Source organism: Bufo gargarizans, chromosome 1, assembly GCF_014858855.1.
Source record: "Bufo gargarizans isolate SCDJY-AF-19 chromosome 1, ASM1485885v1, whole genome shotgun sequence".
In the NCBI taxonomy this organism is placed as follows: domain Eukaryota; kingdom Metazoa; phylum Chordata; class Amphibia; order Anura; family Bufonidae; genus Bufo; species Bufo gargarizans.
In genome coordinates, this window is record NC_058080.1 from 3,505,050 (window position 1) to 3,529,845 (window position 24,796).

General features: G+C 42.7%; 1 protein-coding gene across 5 annotated transcripts in view; it reads right to left on the reverse strand.

Annotated features, from left to right (window-relative positions):
• FAM184B (family with sequence similarity 184 member B) overlaps window positions 1-19,980 on the reverse strand; it is a 132,206-nt gene extending 112,226 nt beyond the window's left edge. For 2 of the 5 annotated variants that reach the window (XM_044294150.1, XM_044294142.1), the window contains exon 1: window positions 19,500-19,977. In XM_044294150.1, coding sequence (XP_044150085.1) covers window positions 19,500-19,622 — 123 coding nt within the window. In that variant the 5' untranslated portion in view covers window positions 19,623-19,977. Of the gene's footprint in view, window positions 1-19,499 lie in introns of all 5 variants that reach the window. The other 3 variants (XM_044294158.1, XM_044294167.1, XM_044294175.1) reach the window with 3 other exon arrangements.
• Between the last annotated feature and the right edge of the window lie 4,816 nt (window positions 19,981-24,796).

The window sequence follows — 24,796 nt, forward strand, 5'->3', positions numbered from 1 at the left end:
ACGCTTATATTATTTGATACGTAGGATGAAGCATGAATTGAGCATTTCTGAGTTTCTGAAAGATCAATTCTAGTTTTCTCTGAAATGGGTTGGATTTAGTCCTTTTGACTTGCCTTACTTATACATAGCAGACTTATCACTACACCATATATATGACAATTCTGCCAGTCTGTATGAACTGGTACACTTATTGGTGCCAATTTTGTCTCGGCTGTGACAACTGTAGTCTTTTTTTTTTTTTCCTGATATGAGTTATAGTAAGATATAATTATGAGATCATAATACACCATCACAATGAATTAATTATGACAGCATAGGACACCAGTATGACATCATAATGCAATAATTATAACAGCAAAGCACATAATAATGACACTATAATGAATTATGACATCATACATCAATATGACATCACTTTACATTCATTATGATAATGATTATGATTATGATATCATTATGATATGATACGTTATCACATAATAATCATGATATCCTACATTGCATTACTATATCATAAAACACCATTCTGACAATACAATGCATTATGACATGACATTTTTATGACATTACAATTTTTATTATAAAATCAAAAGAACACAATTATGACATCATAATGCTTTATGACATCACATGGCACCATGACAGAACAATTCTTTAAAAATGTCCTCATAAAATACCATTGACATCATCATTAATTATGACATCATAATACACTTGTCACTTCAGAAGACACCATTATAGCATGACAATGCATTTATTACGACCAGGGCCGCACCGCCAAATACGAGGTGAGCGACCCTGGTGACAAGGAGGGGCGGCAGCAGGGCACAGATTGGGGGGCATATATGGGGGCATATATGGGGGCATTTCTTACTGGCACATTATTGGGGGCACTTTTTACTGGCACATTATTGGGGGGCACTATGGGGGCATCTACTGAGGCCAAAAAGAAGGGGTATTTTATAGGGGGGCTCTGTATAGGGGTATTTTATACTGGGACACATTATGGTGGGTACTATGGGGAAAAGAGGAGTTCTATGGGGTCATCTACGTGGAGCACTAAGAAGGGGTATTTTATACTTGCAAATTATGGGGGACACTGAGGGCATCTACTGGGGCACTATATAGGGACATATTATACTGGTACATTATGGGGGGCACTAGGAATGCCCCCCAATATTTTGTAGAATATTAGTTGAATATTCGCAAATTTGAATATTCATTATATTCTACATTTTTTTGCTAAAAAAAAATCAGCAAGGTAATGATTGCGTTATATGCAATCAATACAGGTGTGGGTCAAAAATGAATATGCTATATTCGTTTTTTAGAATATTCGGCATTTTTTCCATCTAAAGTCATGATTCCTCCCTGCTTAAGTTGCTTGTGAGCCAATGACTCATGGGAGGGATGCCCGCCTTTCTGATGTTGATGACCTATCCTGATGATAGGTCATCAATTTAGGAACCCGGGCCAACCCCTTTAAGGTTTCCATTATATTTTTCTGTGTTTCAGATCCACTCCCGGTTTCTGCATAAGAAAAATAACAGATGAAAAAATGAGCCCCCAGCCCTTAAGTTGGACATTTTGTTCCAACTGATATATATGAAGAAAAACAGGACATATTAAGAAACAAAAATCCTTTTTTACATGGTTTGGATTTCTGCAAAAATATGCAACTTTCTGTAAAATACAAGAAATTCAGACCCATGTGTTTCCGTAATTGCTTTATAAAAGGATATAAATTAAAGTCAAGGCTGTACTTCAAAGGGCTGTACATTTCTGCATTCACAGCTTGAAATAAATCAACAATACACCTTTAAATTATATTGCGCATACCAGAATATAAAAGACACTTTGCTTCAACCGCATCTATCATTAAAACATGCTTAGCATTCTTTCTTAAGAAATTGTTTCCAGCAATTTAGATTTCGTTCTATTCATTCCATTGTTTGCATCTCCAAGCGGAAATATTAGGGTACATTGTAGCTATTATGGCTTTGTGGACACCATTATATCCTGCTTCGCTTCAAGTCTTATTTGTAGTTTTCTTTCTGCATCTGTATTTGTGTCCCTGATTCATGTGCAGACCTACAGTATGTGTCACCATGATAACAGACTACAAACAATCCCTGTGTAGTCTGATTCTGTAGTCACACTGTCCTTCATAGGTCCCCTACTTGTTACTAGCATAAATTCAGTAGGTAGCTAAAGGGCTGTCCACATCTCATTTTCGCCGTACGTCAAGCGTATACTATTTGTAAACAGTAAAAACCTATAGTTCAACGTCTTCATGAACTATAGTTGGGCAAACTAGTTCAAAAGGGCATACTTTGTCAATGTTTGTTTCTGAAGGTTTTTTTGAAGGACAGAATAGCATACCCCACTTTCTGTCCTACCAAAAACCTAGAGAAGCATATACTTTTCTTTACATTGCAGTCAATGAGAGGAATTGAATTGAAACGTGAGACAATGTTTCCATTTGTTAAAACGTATCCTTTTTTTAGGACACCTTCAAATCTTCAAAAAGTTTCACAAAAATGTATATATTTTTTTTTTAAAAGGAGACATTAATATATTGAAACATCCACCAAATGTATATGTTAAAACAAAGAAACAAAAAACTAAATTGTTTTTTTTTTTTTATTTCCATCTTAACATATACTTTAAACATACAGCAAAAACAAGATGTGAACAGAACTAAGGAGATAGATGGAATAGAATATCACTACAGAATCAGACTACATAGTGTTTGTCTGTAGTCTGTTACCGTGGAACCACTCAGATCTCGATAAGATTTGTGTGCACAAACTGGAGAAAAATTAAGAATTTTTTTGAGCTGTGTCTTTTTTATTTTTTAAGGGAATCTGTCAGCAGTTTTGACTATGCAAGGTGGAAGTTTATTATCAAGGGTAGTGTGAATTTGAACTTTTATGTTGCCTGGCACTGCTCCTACAATTACCTAGGAGGCAGGGCTTCATTGTGAGTCGCTCTCTGAATTGAACGGTTTCACAGCCCCCTCCGCTCTGCGTCACAGTGGTAGTGGTCTCCTGTTTGGATGCTACAGCTGTCACTCAAAGCAAATGGGAGGGTTTGTAAAGCAACTCAATGCAGACAATAGAGTGAATCTGGAGCAGAATCTGGCGGGATAAAAGTTTATATTCACACTATTTATGATAATGTATGCTTGTTCTGTTCTCCCCAGCACCTAGCTAGAGCAGCCAGCAGTTTAGCATAGTTAAAACTGCTGACAGACTCTGCAGTAATAAAAACATGTTTGATAATCAGTGCACATAACCTTTAAAGGAGGTTTCCCATCTTAGACAATGGAGGCAAATCAGTAGCATATGCCCCCATTGTCTGATAGATGTGGATCCCAGAGGTGAACGGAGCCCTGAAAGAGGTGGAAGGTGAACTGTGCATGCGCAGCCACTCTCCATTTATTTCTATGAGGTCACCGAAAATAACTGAGCACCGACCTGGTTATTTCTGTCGGGTCCATAGAAGTGAATGGGAGCGGAGGCTGCACATTCACTTCTATGGGGAGAGAGCTTGGTAGTGGCTGGACCCAGGGAAACCCGGGGTCCTCCAGCCACCACTTTTCCCACTTCGTTCTTGATATAGGTGCGGGTCGGTGCTCAGTTATTTTCGGTGACCTCATAGAAATGAATGGAGGGCGGCTGCGCATGCACAGTTCACCCTCCACCTCTTTCAGGGCTCCGTTCACCTCTGGGACCCACACCTATCAGACAATGGGGACATATCCTAGCGATATGCCTCCATCGTCTCAGATGGGAGTCCCCCTTTAACCACTTTAACCCCGCTAGCTAAAACCCCCTTAATGACCAGGCCACTTTTTACACTTCTGCACTACACTACTTTCACCGTTTATTGCTCGGTCATGCAACTTACCACCCAAATGAATTTTACCTCCTTTTCTTCTCACTAATAGAGCTTTCATTTGGTGGTATTTTATTGCTGCTGACATTTTTACTTTTTTTGTTATTAATCGAAATGTAACGTTTTTTTTTTTTTAAATGACATTTTTCACTTTCAGCTGTAAAATTTTGCAAAAAAAACGACATCCATATATAAATTTTTCACTAAATTTATTGTTCTACATGTCTTTGATAAAAAAAAATGTTTGGGCAAAAAAAATAAATGGTTTGGGTGAAAGTTATAGCGTTTACAAACTATGGTACAAAAATGTGAATTTCCGCTTTTTGAAGCAGCTTTGACTTTCTGAGCACCTGTCATGTTTCCTGAGGTTCTACAATGCCCAGACAGTACAAACACCCCACAAATGACCCCATTTCGGAAAGTAGACACCCTAAGGTATTCGCTGATGGGCATAGTGAGTTCATAGAACTTTTTATTTTTTGTCACAAGTTAGCGGAAAATGATGATTTTTTTTTTTTCTTACAAAGTCTCATATTCCACTAACTTGCGACAAAAAATAAAAAATTCTAGGAACTCGCCATGCCCCTCACGGAATACCTTGGGGTGTCTTCTTTCCAAAATGGGGTCACTTGTGGCGTAGTTATACTGCCCTGGCAATTTAGGGGCCCATATGTGTGAGAAGTACTTTGCAATCAAAATGTGTAAAAAATGGCCTGCGAAATCCGAAAGGTGCTCTTTGGAATATGTGCCCCTTTGCCCACCTAGGCGGCAAAAAAGTGTCACACATCTGGTATCGCCGTACTCAGGAGAAGTTGGGGAATGTGTTTTGGGGTGTCATTTTACATATACCCATGCTGGGTGAGAGAAATATCTTGGCAAAAGACAACTTTTCCAATTTTTTTATACAAAGTTGGCATTTGGTGTTTTGCGGATCCGATCTATGTATCAGTGGATCCGTAAAAATCATACGGACGTCTGAATGGAGCCTTACAGGGGGGTGATCAATGACGGAGGTGATCAGGGAGTCTATATGGGTGATCACCCCTCTGTCATTGATCACCCCCCTGTAAGGCTCCATTCAGAGGTCCGCATGTGTTTTGCGGATCCGATCCATGTATCAGTGGATCCGTAAAGATCATACGGACGTCTGAATGGAGCCTTACAGGGGGGTGATCAATGACAGGGGGGTGATCAATGACAGGGAAGTGATCAGGAAGTCTATATGCGTGATCACCCCCTTGTCATTGATCACCCCCCTGTAAGGCTCCATTCAGACGTCCGCATGTGTTTTGCGGATCCGATCCATGTATCAGTGGATCCGTAAAAATCATACGGACGTCTGAATGGAGCCTTACAGGGGGTGAACAGGGAGTGTATATGGGTGATCACCCCTCTGTCATTGATCACCCCCCTGTAAGGCTCCATTCAGACGTCCGCATGTGTTTTGCGGATCCGATCCATGTATCAGTGGATCCGTAAAAATCATACAGACCTCTGAATGGAGCCTTACAGGGGGGTGATCAATGACAGGGGGGTAATCAATGACAGGGGGGTGATCAGGGAATCTATATGGGGTGATCAGGGGTGATCAGTGGTTCATAAAGGGTTAATAAGTGACAGGGGGGGTGTAGTGGTGTTTGGTGCTACTTTACAGAGCTGCCTGTGTCCTCTGGTGGTCGATCCAAACAAAAGGGACCACCAGAGGACCAGGTAGCAGGTATATTAGACGCTGTTATCAAAACAGCGTCTAATATACCTGTTAGGGGTTAAAAAAAATCACATCTCCAGCCTGCCAGCGAGCGATCGCCGCTGGCAGGCTGGAGATCCACTCACTTACCTTCCGTCTCGCGAGATGACGCACGGATGCGTCCAGGAGGAATAGATCAACCACCTTCCGGACGCATCCGTGCGTACAGCGGTCCGGAGGTGGTTAAAGGGAGTCTGTCACCACATTTTGACATTATAGACCGCTTACATAGCGCTGTAGCATAACTGTAGATGATTCAAATGGTACCTTTGTTGTGTTCTTGTGAAGTTCACCCAAGGCTAAAATTGACTTTTATTCGTATGTAAATGAGGGCTCACAAGTGCCCAGGGTCGGTGTTTACTTTGTTGGAGCCCAGGCTGCTCTGCCTCTTTTGCTCATATCCCCGCCTCTGCCTCTGCTCGCCCTTCTCTTCCGTTGCGTCCTCCTTCTCTCCCAGCGAGATCATTCTGGGTACAGCATCACTGTAGCTACTGCGCATGCGCCGGCCAACAGCGCAAAACCAGCGGCAAGGAAGCGGACCATAGGTGCGCAGGAGAAGAGGAGGAAAGCCTAGCTGCTGTAGAGCGCAGGCGCGGGATCTCGCTGGGAGAGAAGGAGGACGCAACGGAAGAGAAGGGTGGGCAGAGGCGGGGATATGAGCAAAAGAGGCAGAGCAGCCTGGGCTCCAACGAAGTGAACACCAACCCTGGGCACTTGTGAGCCCTCATTTACATACGAATAAAAGTCAATTTTAGCCTTGGGTGAACTTCACAAGAACACAACAAAGGTACCATTTGAATCATCTACAGTTATGCTACAGCGCTATGTAAGCGGTCTATAAAGTCAAAATGTGGTGACAGACTCCCTTTAAGTTTGTCCACATAGGATTTGTAATACAAGACAGAGTCATCCCTATTTTAACATTCTCTGCAGACTTCAATGGTAAGTATGTGACTGAAATATGGATAGCAGTAGTGTACACAGATTTTTTTTATATGTGCATATGTTTAAAGATTATGCGACAAGCCCCATTGGCTCCACAATGCAGACTGTATAAATATGGATGCGACACAGAGCAAACACTTGTGTTAAAATTGGTCTCTGTCTGCATTTTTCTATATGCTGTACTCATTCATATGTAAACCAGCTTGAATTTATATATACACCAATTAAAAATCATTTGCATCTAAGGACAATTTAAAATAATGACATTGTAGTCAGTGAGAGGTGCGGTACAATATATACATGTTCATATCATTATACAAAGCTTACCAGCAAAACTGCCTTGGAGCAGCTTCATCCTCTAGGCTCATTTCTAAAACCAAGATTTCATGCAGATACACTGTCACATATTTACTGTTATTGTTAATGAATACTCCAGGGCTACATAAAACTGCGGATAAGCCAGTGTATGTCAGGAGCATTGTAAAAAATAAATCGGCGAGGGCAACCTACCATATCACAGACAGCAAGGAGAACAATTCAGTTATACACAAAAAAGTAAATTCTCAAATTATTTTTTCTAGAAAATAACCTCTCGTTTCTTCTGGTCTCCTTCCCTCCTCTTTTAAACATGCTGTTATTATCCCTCTACTGAAAAATTAACCCTTCACCTGTTCTGCACTGTTAACTACTATTTTCCTCCAACCTCGATCCCCTCTCATTCTCACCAAATCAGCTATCTCTGAATAGGTCACCCAGTGATAGGAAATCTGTGGGGGGAAAAAACTTCAAAAAATTTCTATAAAAATAAAGGCACATAGACGTACAGTATGGGCCGACAGCAGTGTAAGGATCCAGACAACCTATTTAGGGGACTTAGAAATTGATGACCTATCCTCAGAATAGGTCATCAATTTCAGAGTGAGGGGAGGTCCAACACCTGACACCCCCGACCAATTAGTTGTAATCTATACAGTGCATAGAGCAGATGACTCCTTACACTGTGTAGTGGCCATTTCTGGAACTACAACTCAGCTCCCATTTAAAGGGGTTATCCCATGACTAATGTAAACAATGGAAATCAGACATCATATTGTACTCGACAATATCTGTCTAACAAAGCTAGAACCAGCCCTGTACCTCACATGGATCCAGAGATCTGAACATTCATTGCTCCGCTAGATTTTTATCAAGCTGACAGCTCAAGGGGAGTGTCTTTTCTGCTGCAGTTCAGGGGGCGTGTCTCAGCTCTGCCTATCATTAGCTCAGGAGGCAGTTGAAGGATAAATCTGAGCATGTGCGGCCATCTCAGTGAGCCAGACAAAGAAATAAGAAAAAGAACAAACAGCAGGTGGCGCTATACAGATATATTTCATTGAATAACTCAGTGGCTATGGTAAATTTTTAATTACATGCAATTGCAAAACTATTCAGATCCAGGTGCTGGTTTAAAAACTGTAGAATATTTTTCATGGGACAACCCCTTTTAGGTGAATGGGAACTGAACTGCAGTACACTGGTGCCTAAAACTACACAGTGGACAAAACCTTCTATCCACAAAATAGTTTCCAGGGCTGATGTCAGACCCCCACCGATCTAATGCTGATGATTAGAGATTAGCGAATCAAATCCCACGAAGTGGAATTCAATCCGAATTTCAGGATAAATTTAACCTGAAACCTGATCTATTTAACCTGAAATAGTATAAAAAAATAAAAGAAATCACACTTACCTCCTCCATTTGCTCGCGACATTTGCAAGCCTCCATCTTGCTTGAAGATCTCAGCTGAAAATCTATGCGGCGAGAGATTACATCATCCCGCTGCTGGCCGGCGTGATGATGTCATACGTCACCCGCCAGCAGGCATGATGACATAATCTCGCGCCGCACAGGATTTTGGCCGAAGGAGGCTGGCAGCCAGTCGCGAGCAAATGGAGGAGGTAAGTGTGAATTTTTTAAAATACTATTTTAGGTTAAATCGATCAGGCCGAGATCTTCAAGCAAGATGGCAGCAGCTGGCCCGTCGCGAGCAAATGGAGGCAGTAAGTTTGATTACATTTTTTTTTATTGTTAATTTTACACTCAGATGCCGCGATCATGCATGAACGCGGCATCTAAGGAGTACAATGACAGAGGCGGCGCTATCGCAGCTCACTGTCATTGCACCCGCTACTTACAAAAATATGCACTTTGTGACAAAGTAATTCGTCACAAAGCGAATTTTTTTGTGAAATTCGGCGAATCAGCCGAATCGACATTTTACGAAATTCGCTTATCTCTACTGATGATCTATTTTTAGGTTAGTCCATCAATTTCTAAGTCCCAGAAAACCCCTTTAATTTTGTCAGCATATTAATATGAGAGAACTGCTTTAACACTAGGGCTGCATGGTCATGTACAGCACAGGAAGGGTCAAAATTACCTCTGGCAATTGTGCGGGTTAGCATAGAAGCTACTTACTTCAACATAGAAACCACTGTAGGGTGAGTCATCACTAAATGCTGGTTCATAACATATAAAACATCGGGGAAGATCTTCCACATCTGCGATGTTATAACTAATGCCAAGTACAAGGGCACTGTATATTATAATGTCCTTACCTTAAAGGCAGATTATTGTGTACTGAATGAAAATCAATATGTGATTCCGTGCCTGAAAGCTTTCAAGAGGTAATTCTGTTATATTAAGGATGTTTTTTATTATCAGGCTTTGCAGAGAGAACAGATAATGTTGTACCGTCAGTGTCCTTCCTGTGTCTTTGTATACGCGTAGAACACCTCATATTTCAAAAGGGACAGACAATCGGCTAAAACGGGGACATTAATTCTACGAGACAGAGTATATTGAGTAATTATGAATGCAGTGCTTTCAGAAATGCAGAATTAAAGCAGACGACACTGTCCTCTAAATTTTCGATGATTTAATTCTGTGTGTAACTGTGCTGGGTTATAATAATTCCAGAAAGCAGAGAGTTACATTCAATGATATATGTGTTCTTTGATCAGAAGGATAACAAGTGAACATAACTGGAGCAGTATGTAATGGAGAAAGGACCGGCGGCACAAAAAAATAATTCACAAATCTGCATTTTCAAGTGCTTGAGTATGAATACTGGGGATATAAACATGGTATATACATAAACCACAGGTAGTCATGGCCTCAGAGGGTGATAACTTGTCAGCACTGGTTTGCCTCCAGGCAGACTGGTCTCAGCATTGATCTGCCTCCATTGGAGGCCTGCCACTGGAAATAGTTTGTATGGTAGGATTAATCCACACCTCAGCATTTGTATGTAGTTACATAGATTTACATAAAGCCAGATGAGCAGGAAAAGGGATTGCAGAGGATAAAAATCACACTCAGAACCCAATACCTGGTATCTTATGGAATCCCCTGCTGCAAAATTAGGCAATGAGTACAGGTCAGGCTTATGCCTCCATGGGCATATTAAAATACTGACACAGAATACAGATTGTTTTGTCAGTACTACCGCTTGTATCTTGCTACTGACGTCTTGAAAGCTATAGACACCTTTGGGGGCATTTTTTTTAGTGAAATCTATTTTTATTAAGGTTTTAACAAGTGAAAAAACAGTACAAATAAAGAAAACAATGAGTGATGTAGGCAAAAAAACAGAGTCACATCACCATTGTATTTATTCAGTATGTTGCAATGACAGTGGTATTAATAGTATAATCCCATATCTCAACATTATCCAAGGATACACAAAGAAAGATAAAACATAAAGGCAAAAACTAATGCTGGTTTCAGGTAGAGCTGTCCAAGGAAGATACAGAAAAGTAGAGAGAGACGTAGTACAAGAATTGGAAATTGCCTATGAGAGTGGATGAGCGAGCACAGCAACTAATTCTTGTTGTAAGCTATCCAGGGACCCCCATGTTTTCAGGAACTTCCATCTAGAGCTTCTTTCCCATCCATAAAGCTCCTCCAGGCGAAAGAGTTGATCTACGTTTGTCAACCATTGAGCAATCATTGGAGGATATGTTCCTCCAGTCTTGAGGGATTAACAGCTTGGCATCTGGTGTAAGTCAAGTGAGGAGACAACTTTTAGCAGGGAAGCAGAGTAAAATGGTTTGATGTGTTCCCTGTTACAAATTGTTTTGTGTTCTTAAGCGTCTGCCAAAATGGATTATACGAGTGGGCATTCCAACCATAAGTGTACATAAGTTCCATTATAATTTCCCATCTCCAGCACTCATCGGGGGAGATGTTAGCTTTTTTCAGGAAAACTGGGGTATTATACCATCTCAAAAACAATTTAAAAGAGTTTTACTGGCTCTCTGCTTCACACTGAATTCAAGGAGCTGCTCTGACAGCTGGATCTGTGGTCTTATCTCTAAACACCTGACAGCTCATAAACACTATGTAATGGGCAGTGGGCATGGAACCGCTGTGCCAACTAACCAGTTTGGCTTTGGGCTAAACCTAAGGGCATTCTTCTGGTGGTCCCCTGGTACTCACCATTTAACCCCTATACAGGGATCTGGACTTCACTGCAGAAAACCAACCAGGGTGCTACCACCTGGAATAGTACCGGTGTAGTTAACATCTGACACATGGCAGTCAGGGACACTGGTGTGAAGCAACAAAGGAGCAGACATTACTCATAGTCAGTAGACCAGGACAAGATCAGGGCAGGCAGAGTAAGTGCTTATCCGTAAAACAAATCCGAAGTCAGAGGAGGCAGCAGAGGTTCAGAGTCGGTAAACAGGCAGAGTTCCTACACAGGTAGACATACAGAAAAGCACACCTTCACTAGGACTAGCAAACACTAGAATACCTAAACTCAGGCAAAGGGGTGGAATAAATAGGAGGGTTGATCAGCACCATAGTCAGCAGCTGAACAGAAAGCAAGAGGGAAGGTTAACCTTGAAATTTCACTGAATGCTAGCCCCAATATATACAGGGTGAGTGGAGCAACACCTGCCCGAGATAGTGGAGCAGTGGCGGACACAGGTCACCAGTGTAACACACTTATTTAAAGGGATTTTCCAGGCTCCTAATATTGATGACTTTCTCTCAGGATAGGTCATCAATAGCCAATCAGTGAGTGTCCGACACCTCACACTGCCAGCCTCTGTAGTTATAACTAGCTCTTTGAATGGGTCTGGAAGGCCCTACATGTCCAAGAGCTCACTGATTTCATTGGGACCCATGTAATGATTTATTTCACCTGTGGTGGCACCGCAGGGGAAATTAATGTTTACTTTCAATACAACTTACAAAGGATCTCTGGTGATCGCCAGTGATCAGCACTTCTTTTATAAAGACATTGTCCAAAGATGACAACCTTTGTAAGTAGTCATAGTGTTTTATAGTGAGTGAAATATTGTTCAGTAAAACCATGGGGGTCCTGGTTCAATTAAAATTTAGATTTGTAAAAACAGATATTTATCCTGGATGGAAAAATGTTTTCTTTTCCATCTCATCCTGCAGTAATTTGAAATATAAAAAATACATGAAGGGGCTCTGTCCATCGAGGAGGAATAATAGGATAATTGCTCATTGTGACTCAGCTGTTTGTCATTCTGTGCAGTTCCATCTTTAGAGATAAATTCATAGTTCTGTCAAAACAGTGTTTTGCAATCAAGTTCATTTTCAATACAATGACATATAAAATCTTCACATCAGTATTCCATATACATTACACTGACAATTTGGGAATATGTCTGCATTTTACAGATCTTTTCCAATTCACAGGTGACATTGAAATAGTCTCACACTATAAATGAGCAGCCTGTCTACTGGGATTCATTTTGGACTGAGGTAGTTTTCCATCACGGTGCAAACAAATGTGAATAGAAATCTAAAGTGACGGGTAATGTGCCACTGAATTAATTAGACTTGGGGCTACTTCTGAGGGCCCTGTGAAGGTGGACTCCTGGTTTTGCCCTTCACCCATATACAGGAATATGGACTTCTGGACCCATGCAGGGCCACTAAGCCACTACCTCTAGGAGTAGTCTCTATTCAGAGGCTGCTGATCCAGGCAGGTCAAGAAACACCGATGCATGGGACCAAAGGAAGAAGCGTGGTCAGAGGGTAAACGCCGAGGTCAAGTGCTTATGCAAATTAGTAAACAGGCAGTAGATCAGGGCAGGGGGCACAAGGTCCATACAGTAAAAAGGCAAAAATAGACAAGCTAGGATCCTACAGCTTAGGCACCTTCCCATAGGGGAAGGCTCCCTATATCCCCCAGGGGTGGTGGTCATTGCCGGGGACAGATTAGCCCATACACATACTGGCTATTTAAGAGCCGGGAGGAGCATGAAATGCCCTACAGGATCGTGCACCAGGAGGAATGGGTGGGGAAGGCCACGAGTTACCTGAAGCATGGAGCAGCAAAAAGAGCGAGTACTCCAGTGGCTATCCCCACCAGCATAGCGGAGAAGATAATATTACATTCAGACAAGATTCCCTTACTCTCATTCTTTCATGGCCGAGATGAGTAAGTACCAACCAGGAGTAGGTGAAGTTACGAAAAATGGCTAAGAGGTCTGCGCTCTGCTGTTTCCACCGCTGTCATAGCAGTGAATGGGAGTTAGGCAAACAGCATAAAACAACAAACTATGTTATTTCCATAACTTTAGAGTCGCCAGAAAAAGGGAAGCTTACTGTGCTACCCTGTGTGTGTATTTCCCATTCACTGCTATAGCCAAAACACATTATTACATTTTAGACTTTGCTCACATTGAGGAACATTTATTAAGGCTGGTGTTTTACACATGGGTCTTACCTTTTCCCCTCAGCTTAAGATGTGTCACAATTATTATGCGCCACATGCCTCTTAATAGTTGTGGCACATCTATGCAGGGGAGTTAGTGTAGATTTCAGGTATAATCTGTGCCAGTTTCCTGGCCTAGATTATGATAAATATGCCCAGTCCTGCTTCCCACTCTACCTACTTTTTGGAAAAGTGGCAAGAAGGGCTGAAAACCCTCAAAAAGTTGTAAAATTTCAAGTAAGCAGGGTGTGCACCAAAATTTGCAACTTTCTGATGCCAGTTTTCTGGTGTACAGGGAGGATAGACATACCCCATTAAGTCAAATAATAATAATATATTAGGCCCCCTCCATAGAGATCCCAATATAAATAATGCAGCCCTTTGTGCCCCTGTAGTTATCATGGCCCCCCCCCCCCAGTTGTGCCTTCTGTTATAGACCCCCTTGTTGCCTCCTAGTAGTTATAATGGTACCCAAGTTGGGCCCTAGTATAGATATTAGCCCCAGTTGTGCCCCCATATATAATGCCCCCTCATTCCTCCCACCCCTGCCAGTGATAAAAAAAACCCTCACTATTCAATGGATGCAGCAGGACCTGACGTTCCCAGCTTCATAGACCCTGCTGCATTCAGTGAATAGCAAAGGTTCGAGGAGCAAGTTTTATTTTAACTCCTGAAAGACCCTTGTAGCCATTTTAAATGTCCGTTAGACGGCTGCACTACTGTCTATATGGCCATTAAAAATGGGGCCATTGATCTATATGGGGTCCGTCTGGTTGTAAAAATGGCAAAAAATAGGACATTTCCTATTTTTTTCATGGCCGCTATTTACTGGCTGTTAAAAAATTGCCATGTGACTAGCCAAATAGACTTTAATCAGCTATGAAAACATCCGCGTCACACGGCCAGTTTTCACTGTTGTGTGAATTTAGCCTAATACAGTAGAGGTATACATACGTTTACATCACTAACTGTGCTTTTTCTGCAGGGGTTTTCCTCTTTGGAAGAAGATGTCCTATCATTAAAGTGAGCCTTTTTCTCATTGACACCTCGCATTTCGGCATTCCATAATGCGGTTTTTATATAGTTTATATTTTTTTCCTGCTATGGTTTTTCTCAGGTCAGACAAGTTATTGGTTATCATTTTCAATTGACTTCTGCAAGCCAATTAAACCTTATAAAAAAAATTGGGGTCAGATTTACTAAACCAGTCTTAGACAGTGTAAATTTCAAACCTGATGTTGGATGATAAATTAGTTGACTTACTTTGTGCCAGATTTTTTTTTGCCAAAATTCTGGTGCAGTCTTGGCACTAGTGGCGTCGCTAGAGGGGGGCGAGGGGGGGCAATTGCCCCCCCTATGTTGTCCCTTGCCCCCCCAGGTGCCCCCCCGCTGATTCCCCCGAGTGAATACTAATGAGCGCTTCCATTATGGAAGCGCTCATTAGTACCGAAGGACCAGGAAGTGGTGAACGCTCTGTACTCACCACTTCCTGGTCCTCGGCTGTCGGCTGTGCAGGGCTGCGCACAGCGTGAGGGCGCTCTGTGACCTCACGCTGTGCGCGCCAGTTTAGAGCACAGTCGACTGAGGAGAAAATGGCAGGCGGCGTCCGTCCAGGAGCAGGAGAGGTAAGTGTTTTTATTTTTTATTTTATAAAAAATGTGGCTGCTGGGGGCATTATGGGGGCTAATAGGAGGCATATAAGGGCTAATTGGAGCCATATGGGGCATTTGGAGGCATATTTGGGGGCTAATAGGAGGCATATGGGGGCTATTTGGGGGCTAATTGGAGGCATATATGGGGGCTAATTGGAGGCATATTTTGGGCTAATTGGAGGCATATTTGGGGCTAATTGGAGGCATATTTGGGACTAATAGGAGGCATATGGGGCTAATAGGAGGCATATGGGGGCTGATAGGAGGCATATGGGGGCTAATAGGAGGCATATGGGGGCTAATTGGAGGCATATGGGGCTAATAGGAGGCATATGGGGGCTAATTGGAGGCATATGGGGGCTAATTGGAGGCATATGGGGCTAATTGGAGGCATATGGGGCTAATTGGAGGCATATGGGGGCTAATTGGAGGCATATGGGGGCATATGGGGGCTAATAGGAGGCATATGGGGGCTAATTGGAGGCATATGGGGGCTAATTGGAGGCAAATGGGGGCATATGGGGGCTAATAGGAGGCATATGGGGGCTGATAGGAGGCATATGGGGGCTGATAGGAGGCATATGGGGGCTAATAGGAGGCATATGGGGGCTAATAGGAGGCATATGGGGGCTAATAGGAGGCATATGGGGGCTAATTGGAGGCATATGGGGGCATATGGGGCTAATAGGAGGCATATGGGGTAATAGGAGGCATATGGGGGCTGATAGGAGGCATATGGGGGCTGATAGGAGGCATATGGGGGCTAATAGGAGGCATATGGGGGCTAATAGGAGGCATATGGGGGCTAATTGGAGGCATATGGGGGCTAATTGGAGGCAAATGGGGGCATATGGGGCTAATAGGAGGCATATGGGGTAATAGGAGGCATATGGGGGCTGATAGGAGGCATATGGGGGCTAATAGGAGGCATATGGGGGCTAATTGGAGGCATATGGGGGCTAATTGGAGGCAAATGGGGGCATATGGGGCTAATAGGAGGCATATGGGGTAATAGGAGGCATATGGGGGCTGATAGGAGGCATATGGGGGCTAATAGGAGGCATATGGGGGCTAATAGGAGGCATATGGGGGCTAATAGGAGGCATATGGGGGCTAATAGGAGGCATATGGGGGCTAATAGGAGGCATATGGGGGCTAATAGGAGGCATATGGGGGCAAATAGGAGGCATATGGGGGCTAATAGGAGGCATATGGGGGCTAATAGGAGGCATATGGGGGCTAATAGGAGGCATATGGGGGCTAATAGGAGGCATATAGGGGCTAATAGGAGGCATATGGGGGCTAATAGGAGGCATATGGGGGCTAATTGGAGGCATATGGGGGCTAATTGGAGGCATATGGGGGCATATGGGGGCTAATAGGCATATGGGGGCTAATAGGCATATGGGGGCTAATAGGAGGCATATGGGGGCTAATAGGAGGCATATGGGGGCTAATAGGAGGCATATGGGGGCTAATTGGAGGCATATGGGGGCTAATAAGAGGCATAATGGGGCTAATAAGAGGCATAATGGGGGCTAATGAGGCATAAGGGCTGATATGGGGGCTAATGAGGCATAAGGGCTGATATGGGAGCTAATGAGGCATAAGGGCTGATATGGGGGCTGATATGAGAGGCATAATGAGGGCTAATGAGAGGCATAATGTGTCATCCACAGATGCCCCCATAACAGTGTGTCTTCCACAGATCCCCCATAACAGTGTGCCTGTGCACTGACGAGAGACAGAAAGAAGGGGAAAGAATACGTGGATGCAAGCAGAGGACGGCACAGCAGACGACTGAGTAGCTTCTTTTGTAAGTAAATTGCTTTATTATAACTGTATCCCTGCATATCGCAATTCACTCGTATTTTGTAATCTTATTGATATATACTTATTTTGTTTGTGCCCCCCCATTTTTGACTGTGGTATCTTTGTGCCCCCCCTATATATTGTTCCTAGAGTCGCCACTGCTTGGCACGCAGTCAGTTCTAGCAAGATTCCTTACATCCAGATGGGAGTATTGTACCCATATTTAGCTGAACTAGAACAATCAGTAATTAAATTGTAAATTACTAAATTAATTTATGTAAACTACATCTTTTTAAAGGGGTTGTCTGGGACTTAAAGTGGTTGTGCAAAAATAAAGGGGGGTTTCGGCAACCCCTCACCTCTCACCTTTCACACACACACTTTATTGGACCTGTAAAGGAAAGATTACTTACCTGTTTCCCAACACCGGCTCCCCACTCCTTCTGCTCCAGACCTGCGATACCCCACTGGGCTCCCTTGCGGTAAACATCCGGTTTTACATCTCCACAGTCAATCACTGGCTGTGACAGTGACCGGCTACTTATATCATGACAAATAGTCTTCTGATGTAAAGGGATTTAGTCTCCACCATGGCCAGTGACTGGCTACGGCAATGTCAAACCAGATGTTGACAACAAGGGACCCCAGTGAAACAGTGCAGGCCTGGAGGGTAAAGGGGTGAGCAGCTGGCGCCAGGAAACAAGCAACTAATCTTTCCTTTACAGGTCCAGCCAAGTGGAGGGGGTTGCAAACACCTCTCCCCCCATTAATACACAACCCTTTTAAGAATAGGTCATAAATAATCACATTGGTGCGGGTCTGAATCCCAGCAACTCCACCAGCCAAATGTTAGAAAGGGTTGTGGTGCTTGGGTGAGCCCTGTGGTCTCTTTCTTAACCTGTGACCTCAGTTTCATTGTTACACGGACTTTCTGCCACTCCAATACCAAGCACAGCCACTACCCAAGGTACTGCGCTGTGCTTGGTCTACTGTGAGGAGGCTGAGCGCTCTCTAAAGGGAGGATTGGTGGGGTGCTGCACCCACACCAATCAGATATTGATGACCTATCATGAGGATAGATCATCAATCTTGAATTCCCTTTAAACAATGCCATATTGCTCAAAAACACAAGAGTGTAGACCGAAATCTATCTTCAGTAAGGCTGGCTGTACATAAGAGTGAGAACATAAGCAAGAATGCTTCCATTTCCAAGGATTAATTGACCCTGCGATCACTGTACAGCCCCTCCATACCAATCTGACCAGGCCCTTCCATGTTCTACATAGCTGCCATGTAATACTACTGTACATTTGTCCAGGTGGAGCTTCCACGCTGATAACAGCTGAACGTTGAGGGTTAGGGATGCCAGAACCCATAATGAACAGCTGAATGTCCGTATCATCTTCAATGTGAACGGATAACCACTTTAAGAGGGGGAATTTACAACCCTAGCATCCAGGGTGTAGGTGGGCGTCTGACTGCCCTTCGTAGCATCCAAAATGGCTTGGCTCATTTGCAGAAAGAAGTAAAGCTCTAGAGCACAAACTATTGATCTATAAAGTAAAATTCTTTGCAGACTGAGAAAAGGCCAAGTAAAGTTTTATAGCTTAAGCACAAATGTGCTTAATGGATGCGTTTTTACATCTTCTACTTGGACCCTCAAACCTGTAGAATATTTGGGTGATTCCAGTTTTAGATAAATGCCCCATGGAGTTTGTATGTTCTCCCCGTGTTTGCGTGGGTTTCCTCCGGGTACTCCGGTTTCCTCCCACACTCCATGACATACATACCTTAGAAATGTCTTCTTACACATTCAGATATACAGAAACAACCTTCAAACACCACCACCATGCTGCCTTATTGTAGCTGCCATCTATACGACCGCCATCTATGACCACAAGTTAGCGACCAGCAAGTGTGAGCGTGCAATCACTATAGATAATGAAGGCAATCTATTTACTGTCCTATATATATTATCATGATTGAATGCTGCTCAACATTATGAAATACAAAAATCTCCTGTAGATTTTAAATCAATTGAGAAATGACGAGAGATGTTCGGCGCCGGATCTAGTGTCACAATCGGATTACCATTCAATGATAAAATACATAAAACATATAACTACAGTACTATATGTCGTTAGGCATTCTGCTTTCTTTCAATGTATATTGAACACACAATGTTTTCGAATCCCCTATCCTATAACACACGCATACATGTTCTCCATGAAAGAAATGTAATATAATGATTGCCAGCCTATTACTTTATTACCTACGGTATATTCTACTGCACTGCCACTGCACCATTTTAAATATGGATAAAACAGGAGAACTGAGTGAGTTTTTACCTCTAAAAATTTACATCCAAGGTATGGGCACCTTTAGCACCTCTTTTAAAAAATAAATAAAAAATGTGCATCCGAACCTGACAAATGACAAACCAGTGTTAAAAGAAGTTGCATTGGCGGAGTACCAGTACGATATAAATTACCGTTCTAAAAAGATGTAGCTTAAAGATTTACACCTCTTTCTTCTGGATGCACAGACATCAGACAAAGTAGTCAAGGGTATCCGTAAAGCATAGTAAGTAACGATCATCATAAACGCAAGCATGAAATACGCCGTGCCGGCATATCGTACCTCCTGAATGGATTTCTGTCACGTTAGGTGGCATGACGGATGGGATGCTCGTTATCTTACCTTAGTTAGTTGAGCGATTTTCTTACACATCTTCACATGCAGTTCATGAGTGTATTCCTGTGATAGCAGCAGGCTTGCTTTGGATCCATTATACATGCCGTGCTGATTTTTTCCCGAGGCCATTCTTCTGTTCTTGCCTCTTTTTAACCAAGATCAGCAAGTGGCTTTTCGGACTAGGCACGCATTGAAGAGGGTTTTGTATAGAGTCAGAGCGGCTGCAGAGAGGAGACGGCCAAGGCCCCCAGCACGCTTCTCCTGTAACTGCAGATGTCCTGATCCTTCAGAAAGCAGCCAGGCTCCAGAAGCTGCAGCATGTGCTGTATATCTGTGGCTTCCTTATTGGACTAAAAGCTGACAGGGAGATGCCAGGAATTCTTTTTAGCATGCATTTCAGGAGACCAGCAGACAGAAGCCAGTACAGGGCTAGACACAGGAATATCTACACCCAAAACACATATAGCATAATCACCGCATTCAGCGTCTACGACTCTTTCGCCTTCCTTTGACGGATTGAGTGACACAACACAAGGGCTGTTTTTATAAGGCTCTTTCCATGATTGCCAAGCCTGTTTTATACAAATAATGGCTTTGATTTTATCTCAGGACACTCCTTTTTGTGGTTTAATATATTTTTTATATATTTGCATTTTTTTCTGTCTAAAATAATGGGTCTCAGACGGAAATGGCTGAAACGGATAACAAATGAGCATAACGGATGCTTAAAATACAGGATCCTTTTTTTTTTTTTTTTTTTTTTCTGCTCTTCTGCAGGATCAGAAGAATGGAAAAATAAACAGAGATGTGAACCCGGCCTTACTTGTGTCTTCATCATTTTTATTGCACAGAAATTTTTCATTTTAAAATCTATTGTGAATATCCGCAGCTCAGGATGTGTGTGCGCAACATTTTTTTTCCATTCCACAAAGATACACTTAAAGGGGTTGTGTTACAAAGAATATTGTACAATTTTGCACCTGGATCCGAATACTTTTGTAATTGCATGTAATTAAAAATTTTATATAGCCAGTGAGCTATTCAATAAAGTGTGTCTGTATAGCGCCACCTGCTGTTTGCTCTTTTTCTAATTTCTCTGTCCTGCTTACTGAGATGGAAGCACATGCTCAGTTTAAAGAGGACCTGTCACCACTCCTGACATGTCTGTTTTATTAACTACTTACATTCCCCATGTAATAACAATTCTGGAGCACCTATTCTCATGACTGTAAGTTGTGACATTCCTTTATTATTTCTACCAGGAGTTCATGAATGAATTGCCAGCAGTATGCAGTAAAGGTACAGATGGGTGTTACCAGTTGGGGGTGTGTCCCTGCACAGTCTGCCACTGATTGGACAGAGTGAGACACGCCAGAAATTGGTAACACTCAGCAGTGCCTTCACTGCAGACTGCTGGCAATTTATTTTAAACCTGTAGCTGGAATAATAGAGGAATGGCACAACAAAGAATCATAAGAATAAAATTGTTATTAGATGGGCAATGCAAGTAATAAAAACGACATGTCAGGAGACAGGTCCTCTCTAAAGAGGTTATCCTCTGGAAAGATCATCGGTATCTGATTGGTGGGGGTCCAACACCTGGGATCCCCGCTGATCAGCTGTTCGAGAGGGCAGCAGTGCTCGCCGCAGCGCCGCTGCCTTCTCTCAGCTTTTCCTAGGCCAGTGATGACATGTTCGTAGGTCACGTGGCCTAGGCGCAGCTCAGCCCTATAGAAGTGAATGGGGCTGAGCATGACACCAATCATAGCCGCTACCAATCAGGTATTGATGACCTATCCAGAGGATAGGTCATCAGTAGTAAAATTTCAGAAAACCCTTTTAAATCTTCAACTGTCCCCAGCTATATGTTATGTTAGAAGCTGTGGCAGTTATATGGAGAGAGCTGCAGCATAAAGGACACACCCCCTTAGCTGCCAGGCTGTAGATAATCTAGCAGACAAATTGAAGCAGTGAATGTGGAGATCTCTAGACCCATATGCTGTACAGTTCTAGATTTTGTTAAGTTATTGCCATGTACTATATGATGTCTGATTCAATTTTTTACATCAGTCATGGCATAACCAAAGAGCTTTCCAGAATTCTGATATTGATGACCTATCCTCAGGTATTGGCCCACCACCGAGGAGGCCACGGCAATTCTGTGAGTGCCACAGCCTCCTCACAGCTTACCCAGCACCGCGAGGTACATGGTATAGAGGCTGTGCTTGGTATTGCAGCTTAGTCCCCTTAACTTGAATGGAAATGAGCTGAGTCCCTGGAGTCAGACCCTCACCAATCTGATACTGGTGATGACCTATCCTGAGGATAGGCCATCAATGTCAAAGTCTCGGAAAACCTCTTTAAAATGGAAATTCTAAAAGACTGGTTTCAATGAAATGTTCATTTTACCATCACTATGAAGGTTAATAACAGAGTCAAAATTAAAAAATCGAACAGGTAAAGGAGCATTTAGTAGAAAAAAATGACAAATGGCCAAAGATGTGATTCCACGTCGGAACGTGTTGCCAATTTTCTATAATGAACTTAGCAAGTGCTTCAGCAGTGCTCCCCCTCTTTTTTTTTTTGAATTTATCATTGTGCGGATCTCATTTGACATATTGATGATGCCTATGTGGTGTCGTGTGTGTTTTTATCTTTGAAGGGCAATGGATAACTTGCTGAAATAATTCCTCAATCTAAATTTTTTTCATAGGCTGCCTTAAAAGGGGTTTTTCAAGACTTTTATACTGATAAACTACCCATAGCAAAATGGCGCAAATTGGCTCAGTTGGTGCATCTAGAGTTTCTACTCTCCCCCTCCCAACATGTGTGAAGGGGTGGGACTTAGTGGGTAGTGGGTGGATCTTCACATGAAATGGGTGGGGCCTACAATGCTCCCTTACTTCAGCACAATTCTATCAAAGTAAGTCAACCAATAGTTGGTATAGAGTCAGAGAAAAGTGTCTGTTCCTGCACTAGATTATCATCTAGCCTGAGCCCCTGTGATAAATCTGGTGCACACCTAAGCAGCTGGTCTAAGCTTACATTATGCCATCTTTAGCATTAGTAAATCTGGGCCTCAGTGTTGACCGTATCAAACACATCTGTGACAAGAGGAATGGTAACATCCAGTTGGAATCTATTCAGAAAGAAGAATGCCAGAAGAACAACTCAGAGTTCTAGAAAAACATCCAATTCTGTTTCTTGGGGAATACAAGGCGATCCCTATGAGAATTGTAACAAGCACTGCACGTGTCCAATGGAAGCAGGTCGTCTCCCAAACAGCCACAATTAAAAATTGGACAAGGGCTGCTCTTTAAAGGGGTTCTCCAGGACTTACAGATTGATGACCTATGCTCAGGATGGGGTCCCACTCTCAGCACCCCTGCCGATCAGCTGTATAAATAATCCACGGGGCTCACTGGAGGTCTGGTGGGAAATGTGGCCTCCTCACAGCTTACCAAGCATGGAGGTGCCCATTTGATACGCGCAATAAATAAAAGTAGTTTAAGCATATCACAAAGACAAAAAACACCAAAAAAACATCCACTTCAGATTAATACATTCCATTAACCTGATAGCAACCAAGCACCCTACATGCACAGTGCTTGCTGTTGACCTTTAACCTGTATGGTGCAGGATTAAAGCTCCTGCTCCCCCTTCTGCCTTTTCCTTTCCTTGGTACACTGTGCTCAATTAACTCTATGTAGTGAATAAAACAGCTATGCCGCTTCCTCTTTTGGACCTGGCGTTCACGTGATCCAGGGGTGTCTTGAGCATAGCAGAGCTGCAGGCTCCTTTGGATGCTCCAGTTACAATGGAAAAGTGCAAAATACAGTAAGTTCGGCTCACAGGCTTTGGATGTTCTGGGAAAAGGACAGGTATTTGGGCTTCACCAAGCTGCTACTCCCGGGATAGTCCCGGTATGGTTGGCAGCTGACTAACTGTGGTCTGGGACTCCAATGCAAGCACTGGAGGGTCAGGATGCAGAAAATTCACCAATACCGCAGGTATGTGTAAACAGGTACTTTTTTTGTAACTCCTGGCTATATAGAAACATAAAGACAAAGGTTAAGCTTGCAGGCAAGGTAGTGAGCAGACTCAGGCAGGACTAACAACCTGGATACTGGCCAGGAGCATGGACAACACAGATGAACCCGGTAACGGAACTTGACACTGAAAACTAAAGGTATTGGACCACATGGTTACAGGATTCCTCCACTGCCCGAACGCGTAACCTGAACCTCCAAGGTTTGGCTTCCCTTATCCCTAGTGACAAGTCCTTATAATGGGACAACTCCTTTAAACTAAACTTTCATTTCCAGTGAGCAACCCCAAAACTCACATATGTGGGTATCAGACTCACAGCTTCCACTGTTACTTAAACTATTAGAGTCTGATGTCCCTGTTTGGTCCACTACCATCTGTCATGGTTTGGCCAAATATCCTCAAAATGTTGCCCAAATTGCTATATTTATTTTGTACTCTGCCAATTAAGGTGCCAAAAAAGGGTATCACAATGTTACAAGTTAAAATCCTACGGAGTGAAGGTTATATGGGGTAACAGAAGTCCTCATATTCAAAAATGAACACTTTTTACTCCTGGGATGGCTGGAGTTCTGGGGGTTTCTAACTTGATCCACTATTATAAAGCAGTCAGATTACCACAGATATGTATTCTCAGTTTTACTACTCAGAGTACAGTGAGTACCACATTGTATTCAATCCAGCACTAAACTCTTTTATAGCTAGACTCTCCTATTGTTGCCCATCCTATACTAAGTGGTGATTTAGTGAAATGCGCTTGTGGGAAAATACCAAGTTAAATCACTTCATACTCGTCTTGCGACAATCCTGTCTGTCGCAATCCAAATATTACTTCTGGATTACATTCTCCCATTCTCTGCCGGTCTACAAGCAATTTACTGTAGGTACAACTAGATCCAACACTTCTCAACTTCAATTATATCTCAACACTACACAACTGTCTTTCACTTAAGAAAGATATCCTATTTACATACATAACTTGTCACCCTTTCTGGTAAGCTACTGTATATTACTAGATGGGAATCAAAGATAGGCATGGGACTTAGACTATGGCAGGACATGGCATATCTGACATCCAAACTATCCATCAACATATCTTTGATAGAAGTGGGATATAAATTAACATTCAACTGGTATATGGTTCCATCACAACTCTCCAAGATATATCCATCTACCGACCTAAGCTGTTTTGCCCATGTGGTGGGAACATTAATTCACAATTAGTAGGAACGTCCCGTTGCTGCTAAGTCTTCAGC